This window comes from Eulemur rufifrons, chromosome 21, assembly GCF_041146395.1.
Source record: "Eulemur rufifrons isolate Redbay chromosome 21, OSU_ERuf_1, whole genome shotgun sequence".
NCBI classification, from domain to species: domain Eukaryota; kingdom Metazoa; phylum Chordata; class Mammalia; order Primates; family Lemuridae; genus Eulemur; species Eulemur rufifrons.
In genome coordinates, this window is record NC_091003.1 from 26,286,100 (window position 1) to 26,296,745 (window position 10,646).

A 10,646-nucleotide genomic window follows, 5' to 3' on the forward strand; every position below is an offset into this window, starting at 1 on the left:
CTCGGAGGACGGCCTTCTGGCAGGGGCCAGCCCACACCCCGAGCTCCTGGGCGGCCAGCAGCTAGGCAGGGGAGGCACACCTGGTCAATAAACCACTGTCCCTGCAGCTGAGAGCCCTGACTCTACCGCAGCGCCCTCGCACTAGGTCAGCTCTGGGCCGTAAGGAGGGAGTGCCTCGGATGGGGCCCAAGAAGTCTCCCCTGAGGCTCTGGCACCATCTGTCCCTAGAGGCCAGAGTGCAGACCTGGCCACCTGGAGTGCTAGATACCCCCAACCCCATAACGCAGGACCCGGCAGGGCCTTTGGGCTCAGGCCAGCGTGGACAGGACACCTGCGGACGTGAGGCTGAGCTCCCAGGGCAGAGCCAGCACACCTCCAGCGGGCCTCCCCCTCAGACCCTTCCTGCCACACTGGGCTCTTAACCCCAGGGACCCACTTGGGGCTGCTGCCACTCTGACAGGCCCTGGACCAGGCCTGAGGCAGGTGTCCACCGCTGCCCCCTCCATGCTGTCCAGCCCCAGCCCTGTGGAGCAGGGTGGATGGGGTCCTTGTGCTCTGGGACCAGGGCTGGGACAGGGGAGGCCAGGAGGCTCCCAGTCTCCGTGCAGGGGCGAGGGTGGTGAACTGGGCACACAGCCCAGGAGGGCAGCCCCGGGCAGAGGCCTCTGCTGCAGCATGAAGGCATCGGGTCAGGGCCCCACCAGGGCCCCAGTGGCAGTGGAAACCACAGAGGTGTCATGCAAGCCACGCGCAGGCCACGAGGCACCTTTATTTCTCCGAGTCACATAGAGCTTGGGCCTCAGAGCCTCTTCCACGTAGGGGCTGTCACTGCCAAGGGAGGGTCTGAGCCCAGAGCAAGCACTTGGGCCGAGGCCTGGTGGGGTCAGGACGTGCCCCCTGGAGTGAGGAGGTGCTACACCCCTCAGCCCCACTCCCTGCCCAGCCCTGCGGCAGACAGCGGGCAGGCTGGGCCTGCCTCCCGTGTCTGAGACTATTCTAGCGTTTGGACAGAAAAGCCCAGATATAAGTGGGTAACAGGTATAGCCAGGGTCCACCAACCTCTCCTCAGAAGGGTGACCCCTGCAGGCAGCCGGGAGGGCAGTGGCCAGACTTCAGGATGACGAGTTCTGATCCGTGTTCCGCTGCCTGTGGCCCAGCCACGCTGCGTAGCTGGCGGCTGCAGGCCCCGTCACAGGGCTGCCCTCCCCGCCTGGCAGCCCCTCTGCTGCAGCTTCCGGATGAGCTCCAGCAGGTTCATCTGCAGCATCAGCTCCTGGCGTGCAGAGGGCGCCGTGAGGGCAAGTGTGGCAGCCGGCTCCTTCTGCCCCTGCCCAGAGGCAGATACCAGGGCCCAGGGGTGCCAGGCAGTGAGGCTCCAGGGCCAACGCCCTGGGGCAGCCTGGCCACAGTCTGCCAGAAAGGGGTGGGACCCAGGCCTCTGCCCCCAGCAGGGCTGGCTGTTGCCCTGGTTGGCACACTGGGAGTGGCGCACGGGAGGGAGCACTAGAGGGCGCAGCGGGCCTAGCTAGGGATGCCAGGCAGTGTGCCCTGGCCAGCCAGCTGGCTTACCCTCCTGTGGGCAGTGGCCTGGCTTCCGTGGGAGCAGAAACTCTTCCGGGAGCCTCATTTCCATCCCACCCCCACTTCCTAGGCCCAGGTCCCCGGGGACCAGCAGTAAAACTCAGGTGGGATTGGGCCTTCGGGGACCAGTGACACTTGGGCTGGGGGCAGGGCAGGCCCAGACACTGACCTGTGGGTTGGTGGTCACGTAGAAGCCGGCCACCCCTGCCTTCTCGAGTGTGCTCTGCTGGTCAGCCACCTTCCGGTCTAACTCCAGGACGATCTTTCTGTCCATTGCCCGCTGTTCCTCTCGAATCCGGTGCTCCACAGCCTGCCGCAGTGGGGGGAGTGAGGGCGGCTCGGGCTCAGCCCCCTGCCCACCAGTGTCCCAAACACACGCTCCTGCCCGCCATCCCCTTGCCATCCCCAGCGGCACCGGGTCCGAGGGCACTGACTTGTCCTCACCATGCCCACAGGGGCCTCTCCCTGCTCCTCCACCAAGCCTAGAAAGGGGCTCCAGGGGTTCCGCTGGACACCCTGGCACCCACGCATCTCCTCAGGCATCCCCCCATGGCTTGTTGGTTGTTCCTAAGCTCCCCAGGAGAAGGACCGGTCCCTTCCAGGCTGGCCCTGTCACCCCACCATTGCCCTTGCACCCGAGGCCACAGGGCACAATGACCCCCATCAGCACCTGCTCCATGTGGGCCCCAGCCCACCCACGAGGAGCTGCTGTCCCAGTGAGCAGGGGACTCAGAGAGGGCCTCCGTTCTCCACCCAGCCCCAGGACACCCATCCCCCCCAGGCAGAGCCCTGTGCTGGGACTCACTGGGGCTCAGCGGCCCGCACAGGCCCAGAGCAGCCACTGAGTCCCTCTGACCAGGTGGTGCCCATGAGGTGGTGCCAGCCCGGCCCCCCACGAGCCTCCTACCTCCAGCTCCCGCTGCTGGGCCGCCTGGAGCACTGGCAAGTTGTGGGGCCGGCAGGCCTGCTGGGCATCCTGGTGCCTCTGCCGCAGCGCCTGTCTGAGCACTGGGAGGAGAGGAGGGCCTGTCAGCCTTGAGCAGAGGGGGAACGGCCCCATGGCACACCCCTCCCTCGTGCTGGCTCCTCCGACCCACCACAGAACGGCCAGGCCCGAGGGGTGGAGGGAAGCCCTGCACCAGGGGTGGGGGCTGGGCCCCTCAGACCTGCAGGCCTGCTCACACCCAGGGCAGCGCCCTCTAGAAGGTGCAGGACATTAAAGAGGGCAGGGCCCGAAGGCTGTCAGGGTGGGACAGGCTGGGTCAGGCTGCAGCCAGGCTCACAGGACCAGCCAGAAGAGGCTTCTGGGCCCACGTGGCCATAGGCCAGCAGTCCAGGGTGTGCCCTGCCCCATCACTGAAGGACAGCTACTGGAGTGTCTGACACCACCCGAGACGAAGGCCTGGGAAAGCAGCAGGACTCCTCCGGTCACTGTGCCAGGCACGAGCCTCTGCCCGGCAGGGCTGTGGCTGCCCTTCAGGGTGGCAGCCAACCCCACATCTGCAGCTCCCAGCCCCCATAGCAGCCGGAGGGAGATGGGTGGGCACAGACTGGGAGGCCCAACACTGGGATAGGCCTGGGGTACCACGAGCCCACAGAGGCTCAGTGCAGGGGAGCGTGTGGCTCTGAGAGAGGCTCACCCTCAGCCACTGGGCAAGGCCCCGTGGTCCCTGCTAAACTGTGCCATAAACACACACATGTGCAAACTGTCCAGTCTGATAGGAATGGACATAGGAAGATGGTATCATGGATGAAAAGAAACCACTATCACAAAACAATATGCAATACCACACAGCCAACACCCTCGACCAGTGGCGTCCAGTGGCCCGATCTCCCCAGGCAGGACGGGTCCCTGGCCATAAAAAAAAGAACACAAAACCCAATACTGTGTTCCTAGGAAGAGACCTCAGCCTGCAGCCCTTGTCAGGAGGGTCCCTGGGGCTCCGCTGCAGGCAGCCTGGACCCCGCTGTGCCCACAGCCTTGCCTAATCTGTTTCTTGGCATTCTGTACACATCTCGATAATGGCATTTATCATATTAAATGTGTTTGAAACCAAGAGCCACCCTTGAGATATCTCCATAATAGGGGGACAAGAAAGAGACAAGAAAGTTATCTGGTTACAGTGTACAGAAGGGGAAGGCAGGAAGCAAGGAAACAAATGCAGGGAAATTCAGCTCCTTCACTCCATTCGTCAAACAGTCCCAAGTCCCCTGCCAGGTTCCACTGGGTAGGCCAGCAGAGGGCCAGAAAGGCCCCATGCCAGCTGCCCTGGGCACAAGGGGCTTGGCCTCAGTAATAACCGAGGAGTGCAGGGAAGGCAGTGGCAGCCAATCGCCTGCTAAATCAGCAGGAGAAGCAAAGTCAACACAGGCTCGCCTGCTGCCGGTGGCACCGGAACCTGACCTGGGCCTCCTGAAGGACAAGTAGTACAGGGTCCAGAGTTACCAAAAACTCCCCTGCTAAAGGGAACCAGGGCTCCCTGGGGAAATTGCCAATTCCAGAACTGAGGCAAGGAAAAAGCAAGAAAAGATGAGCCTGAAGTCCCCCCAGTGGCCAAACGTGGCATAGTTTGAGCATTGGAAAGAATAATGAGCCAGATTTGTGACCTGTAAGCATCTCACATCTTAACAAAAATGTAGAAAAAGACAATCGCCAAAACATTAAGGGAAGAAGTAACAGCAATTCTACACAGACTCTTCTAGAAAACTGAAGAGGAGAGAACACTTTCTGACTTGTCCTGTGAGGCCGGCAGTGCCCCGATACCCAAACCAGGCCAAGATATTACAAGAAAACTAGAGCAACATCTGTCATGAACATAGAGAAAAAAATTTTTAACAAGATCTTAGCAAATCAAATCCAACATATATAAAAACGAAAATATATCATGACCAAGTACGGTGGGAGTCAAGTCATTGTAATTCAACACAGTCAAAGAAATTATGATTCACCACGTGATCATCTCAACAGACGCAGAAAAAGGATCTGACAAAATCCAACATCCACCCCTGAGAGAAATACACTAATCCTGGGGCGGATGGACGTTGCCTGCCCTCGAGGTAAGGGGCCTGGCATCATGAGGAGGAATTTTTTCAACATTCAACCAGCATCTAATCAGGTTCCTATCTGCTGTCCTGTTTACAGGAAAATAGGGGTAGAGAACCAGATTAAATGACAGGACCAGGAAGCAGGTCCAGATAGGTCCAGTTCGCGGACATTCTACAGGTAGAATGGCCTGGATTCTTAAAAAAGTCAATGCCACAGTAAATGTTGGGGACTGTTCCAGAAGCAGAGAGACTAAAGTGACTAACTGCAATGCATGAACCTAGACTGGACTCCGACTTACAAAGTGATAACTAAGACAAGTAAAGTGACCATGCACTAAAGGTCAGGAGACACCCTGGAATGGTCGATTTCTCATGAGGCTAGCCTGTGAGGTTGTGCAGGAGTGTGTGTTCTTGTTCTAGAATGCTTGCTCTCAAACCAAGGCTAAGGGTGACCCCCCCCCCCGCCGGGGCTTATGGAGGCAGTTTTGGCTGTCATGGCTAGGGGAGGGTGCCACTGCCATCCTGCAAAGCAGGACAGTATCTCACTGTAAAGACTTATCTAGCTACAGATGTCAACAGTGTGGGGAGCATGGGGTTGAAAATCCTGGTCTCGAGGAATGATGAAGACTCATGGTGAAGTGCTATGGTGTTATGTATACGTAGGGATATAAACAATTTTGGCAAAATGTTAATTATTGAATCTTGGTGGCGAGCACAAGGGAATTCATTATACATTCCTTCTACTTTTCTGAATGTTTCAACTTGTAAAATAAGTTGGGGAAAATAAAATAGCAAAGGTGGAAATTTGATGGTGCAGGGGGAGCTGCCCCGTATCATCTGCAGGAAGGCGGCTCCCTCCGAGTGGTAATGCCTGGGAAGGGCCAAGCTTGTGGCTCAAGTGGGAAGCTCTTCAGGTCCAGGAGGTGCCACAGGGAACAGTACTCAAGAATGCGATGTGCAGCAGGTGCGGTGCCCCGAGAGGGATCTAATCCTAAAGGGTGGCGCCAGCGGCAGAGCTGTCAACAGACCATCCACTACAGGGCACTGCAGTCAAGGCCGCCACAGGGTCTGCCTGTGGGAGGACCAAGCACCGAGGCCTTGGGCGACGCGTCCCACCTGGAAGGGGATGGGGGCACAGGGAAGCCTGAGCAGGGAGTTCCTGGATATCATGCCAACGGGACTGTTCAACGGACAAAACTGGCTCGGCCCGCCGGTCGCCACAAAAGCGCTATTGAAAGCTCTGCGCCCTCGATCTGGTCTCATGGACCTCTTCCAGCGACGCCCGGGAAGGGCCCGGCCTGCGCAGAGACCGAGAGCTCCCCGGGCGCGCCGCCCCGCCGCCCCGCCGCCCCCGCGCACCTCGGTGCTCGTTCTGCAGGCGCAGGCGCTGGTTGTACAGGCTCTTCTCGGTGAGGTGCTGGATCTCCAGCAGCCCCTGCACGATCTCGAACACCGTGCCGTCGAGGAGCGCCAGAGCCAGGTCGCTGAGCGTGGTATAGGACAGGCGCTGCTGGAAGGAGCTGAGGGCAGGGCGGCACGGTGAGCGCGGGCGGGCCCCGGAGCCGCCCGGCCCGGCCCGCCCCGCCCGCGTACCTGGGCAGCTCCTTGACCAGGCTCTGCAGCGCCGAAAGCAGCTGGTAGTGCCGCTCCTGCTGCCGGGCCCCGTCAGCCGCCTCCTCCAAGGCGCCGGCGTAGCGCTCCATGGAGCCCGCCGGCCTCCAGCAGCGACGTGCGCCCCCGCCACTTTACGCCAGGCTCGAGCGCGGTGCGCCCCGCCCCTTTACGCCAGGCTCGAGCGCGGCGCGCCCCGCCCCTTTACGTCAGGCTCGAGCGCGGCGCGCCCCGCCCCTTTACGCCAGGCTCGAGCGCGGCGCGCCCCGCCCCTTTACGCCAGGCTCGAGCGCGGCGCGCCCCGCCCCTTTACGTCAGGCTTGCAGGCGGCGCGTCCCGCCCCCTCTTACGTCGGTCACGAGCGCGGTGCGCCCCGCCCCTTTAACGACAGTCCCGAGTGCGGCTCAACGCCGTTCCTTTTTACGTCAGTCCCGAATGCTGCGCGTCCGGCGTCCGTTCGCTCTCGCCGCCAAGCGTCCCGCTCCCTGCGTCCTTCCGAGCGGGGGCCGCCCCATCCCTCTGCGGAGGGTCCCAGGAGAGTCTCGCCTTGCCCCACCCCCTACCCTGCTTCCCCGTCTGCGCAACTTCAAGGCGAGACTCCACCGCCTCGGTATCGCGGGAGTTTTGAAGCCTGCCCGCCCACCGGGAGTCTGCGCGGACGGAGGCCCCGCCCCTCGCCGCAGCCCCTGGGCCTGGGGCTCTGCAGTCCCCGTGCGCCCGCCGCCGGCTGCTGCGCCGTCTGAGGCCGAGCGCGGGCCGGCCCTGGGCTGTCTGCGCCCGCCCCGCCCGCCCCGCCTGCTGGAGGCTGACGCTGGCAAAGGACACCTGGAGCTGCTTGGCCAGGATAGACGGACACTGAGTCCCCGTCTGAGGCTGCCGTGATCACCCGGTGCTGCCCACCCCACAGCCTCCCTGAACCCGGACTGCATGCTCCGCGTTCCCTGTGCCCCAGGTCGCCCCTCCGGCTGGGTGCCCGTGCCAGCTACTGTGCTGGGCGCTGAGGGTCCCACCCTGAGGGACCGCAGCTGGCTGGTGTCGACCCAGCTACGAGCAGCAGTTAACAGGCGGGATTCTGGGGGAAAGAACAGCAGGCGCAAAGCCAGGGCCACACGAGGGGCTTGTCCTAAGAGCAAGTGGGAAGCTCTGAAGGGTTTGGGGGCACAGACCGGATGATTTGCGTTTCGCAAGACATTCTTTAGCTGCTAGGCTGAGTGTTTGCCGGGACTGTGTTAGATGACCGGGCTTCGAGCAGAAGGGGTTGACAAAGGAAGGTGGGTGGGTTCTCAAGCCATCTGGGGTCACCCTGAAGTTCTCCGTGGTCTCCAGTTTTTTCCAGGATCTATTTCTTCAGCCAGGAAATAGGCTCCTCCCCGCCCCGCAACGTCCTTGTGATCCCTTTTGGCCACAAGCCAGGAATGAATAATGACAACAAGCTCTCAGGTCATTGCCATGGAGTGTGGAGGGTGCGCCACAATCCAGAACCTGACCCACAGCCTGTCACCCTGCCCTCCAAGCCCCCTGGGGAGTGGCAGCCTGAGGTGGCTCTGGAGCTTGCGGGAGCTGAGCCTGCAGCAAGTGGCTGCAGGAGCCAGCTCGGAGGTTGTCAGTCTGCGCACACCTTTCACCTGCACCTCTGCTTTCAGCCCCTCTGTTCTGGAAGCGCGTCCACGTGAAGACCTGTCTGCACAGGGAAGCCCCATGCCATAAGGATCTGTGCTGTGGCCACCTGTGCAGCAGGAAGTCCCTTTCGCCCACCCTTGTCTGACCTGAATCAGCTCCCCAACCCCAGCAGCACCCTTCCCGTACATGAATGTCGACTTAGAGAGAGAAACTGAGGCAAAATTAGTGTAGAGAGTTTATTTGGGCCAAGGATGAGAACAGCTGCTTGGGACACACTTCCAAGTTGCTTTGAGGAGTGCTCCATCCGGCCTTTGACACAAGCAGGATTTTCAGGGCAAAGGGGGACAAGGGATGGGCTGATACAAAGTTGTTTGACAGGCATTCTCACTGGTTTACAGAGGTACCATTGGTCAGTGACTGGATATGCATTGTGGAGCTACAGGGTATGAGTTATGGTATCCAGCGTATGGTGTTTCGTGGCTGCCTGGTGTCAGTCTAGAGCCCATGTAGCCTGTGGCTTCAAGAGGTAATTATTTAGCTCAAGGAGAGGGAGATGTCACTACTGTTGCATTCCAATACCTTTCTGGGCCTGATAATTAAAGGGGGCTCCCATTGCTTAGGTAAAAGGTTTCTTTTCTTTCTCATTGACGTGGGTAATGGGTCACTCAGGCTTGGGGACTCCTGGGCCACCTCTGGGTCACTGGGAAGGGCCTGGTCTGGAAGGAGGAGTCCCAGAGGTGAGTGGTGTGGGCACCGTTGCCCTGGGAAGTGTGTATAGGAATGTGCGTCTCGTGTGCAGATGTGCAGTGGGGGTGCGTGTCCTCTGTGCGTGGGCATGGTGGGACCACCTGGCACCCCGAGTTGGGAGGTGTCTACTGTGAGCCTTCCTCACTCTGCAGCCACTGTCTACCTCGTCCGCTTCCACTTGGCCTTCCAAGTCCTCCAAGCTGGCTGGTGACACCTCAGGCTGGTGCATGGTGACTGCTGTGTACCGTCTCTGAGTGTGTCTGGGCAAGCATAGCTGAGCGTGTGGTATGAAGGCGTGGGTACCTGTGTGTGTGTGTGTGTCTGAAGGCTTCCCTGTGTGGCTTTTGTGTGGGTCTGTCTTTGGGTGTTGCATATGCCTCTCCTTGTTTCTCCATGGCTTCTCGTGGGTCTGGAGTGTAGGGAAGCAGCTGTGCCACGGAGCCCTGGTGCAGGCATATCCACATAGCCATGCAAAGGTGTGCGCCACGGCTGCTGAGTCTCGGTGGCATGTCTGTGCTCCTCACAGAACACCAGGGTGCTCCAAGCCCACCTCTCACACCCTGTCTGTCTCATGAGACAGTTTCTCATCACCTCCTGCCCCAGTTCTGTTGCGGTATGAGGCTCCCTGCCACCCGATCTCCAAAAACTGGACCCACAACTCCATTTGGATATCAAAGTGTTACAGAGTGCCTTTGCAGCCATCTGACATGCCCACTGGTTTGAGGAAAATTCTCCATCCACAGTTAAAGTTCTTATCAGACTGCTGAAAGACTTGAGGATTTGTTTTCCTGGATTTGAGCCCCTCACACCCTGGATCCTTGACCTATGGGGTTACTACCCCGTGATGGACAGCCCCACCAGATGGCCTTTGGCCCTAAATGTGGCACACAGGCGTGGCTTGCAGATTCAGGACTGTTGATGCCAAGTTCAATGGGCATCACTGACCCTTCCTGTGAGAGTGGCAAGTTCAGGATACACACAGTCATGACCCCAGAACAGGAGGACATGGTCTGCTACGCAGCTCAGACTCTGGCCCGAATCCTCTCATGTGGTGGCTTTAGGAAGATCCTTGGCCAGGAAGGTGATGCCAGCTATCTTGCGTCTGAAATAGCTACCTGGGATGGAGTTATAGTGACACCTTTAGAAAAAGCCTGTGAGAAGCCACCAGAGAAGACGGAAGGAGAGGAAGAGGAGAATACGGAAGAACCACCTCAAGGAGAAGAAGAGGACAGTATGGAAACTCAGGAGTGAGTCACTTCCTGTCCTACCCCAGGGGAAGGCTAGAGCCTAAGTGAGCTGCTACTGTTGTTATCTGGTGGCATTTCCATGGGAGAGGGAAGACAACAGGAAGCAAAATGAGCCCTAGAAGGAAGTGTCATTCCACTGGCCTTTGATATTGGCTTAGCAGCCAGAAGTATATTTGTAATGGTACATAAAACAATGCCTGTTTTATAAACATTGTCACCCTGTGTTACATGAAATATATTAACCATATCAAGCTTTGATATTATACCATAAAATTAATTGGAGAAAGTTACCCCTCTTTTTTTCTAGGCTTTAACCATTTTAAATAGAATTTGTTAAAGGTCAGTTAACATTCAGCTGTGAATAAGGCTTTCTCTACTGTTATGTCAGTATAGTTACCGTGAAGATACTTTATGATACATTTGTTCATGATGGGCTACTTTTGTTACTTGCTCGGATATATTTTGCTTGTGATATTCTCAAATGTATTTGAGGTCTAATATGTTTTTCTAGGAGCATTTTTCATTTCATTACACAAATAAGGCACAGATCATTTTTATCATTAATTTCATGACTAGCTCTATTGACATTACAATTACTCACAAGTTCAACTAAATTTGGGTACATTCCAGAGTGATCATCTATTTTTCCCATAAAACATAACAACATCTAAAATCACTCATAGAATGTGCGGCCACTGTTTGTCTAGTTTCATTGCATCCGTTGCGTGTGTGCAATGACTGCAATGCATCGTTGAGGAAATTGGCTTTAAATATCCTTTTAAAGTCTTCTGCTTT

At 58.0% G+C, this 10,646-nt stretch overlaps 1 protein-coding gene across 1 annotated transcript; it reads right to left on the reverse strand.

Moving 5' to 3' along the window:
• Window positions 1-749: 749 nt before the first annotated feature.
• DGCR6L (DiGeorge syndrome critical region gene 6 like) lies at window positions 750-6,440 on the reverse strand. Its single transcript, XM_069496873.1, has 5 exons — window positions 6,220-6,440; window positions 5,986-6,146; window positions 2,489-2,589; window positions 1,751-1,891; window positions 750-1,273 (listed from the first exon to the last, which is right to left on the reverse strand). Exons 1-5 carry the CDS (start codon window positions 6,327-6,329, stop codon window positions 1,190-1,192), a joined length of 597 nt encoding a protein of 198 aa, XP_069352974.1. The 5' UTR covers window positions 6,330-6,440; the 3' UTR covers window positions 750-1,189.
• Between the last annotated feature and the right edge of the window lie 4,206 nt (window positions 6,441-10,646).

Bases quoted from the DNA above. Each gene is read 5' to 3' on its own strand.
- DGCR6L (XM_069496873.1), bottom strand. From the start codon at position 6,329: ATGGAGCGCTACGCCGGCGCCTTGGAGGAGGCGGCTGACGGGGCCCGG. The intron at 2,590-5,985 runs GTGCGCGGGGGC...CTCTCCTCCCAG, and splicing joins CCTGCAGAACGAGCACCGAG to TGCTCAGACAGGCGCTGCGG. The intron at 1,274-1,750 runs GTCAGTGTCTGG...TCTGCACGCCAG, and splicing joins ACGTGACCACCAACCCACAG to GAGCTGATGCTGCAGATGAA.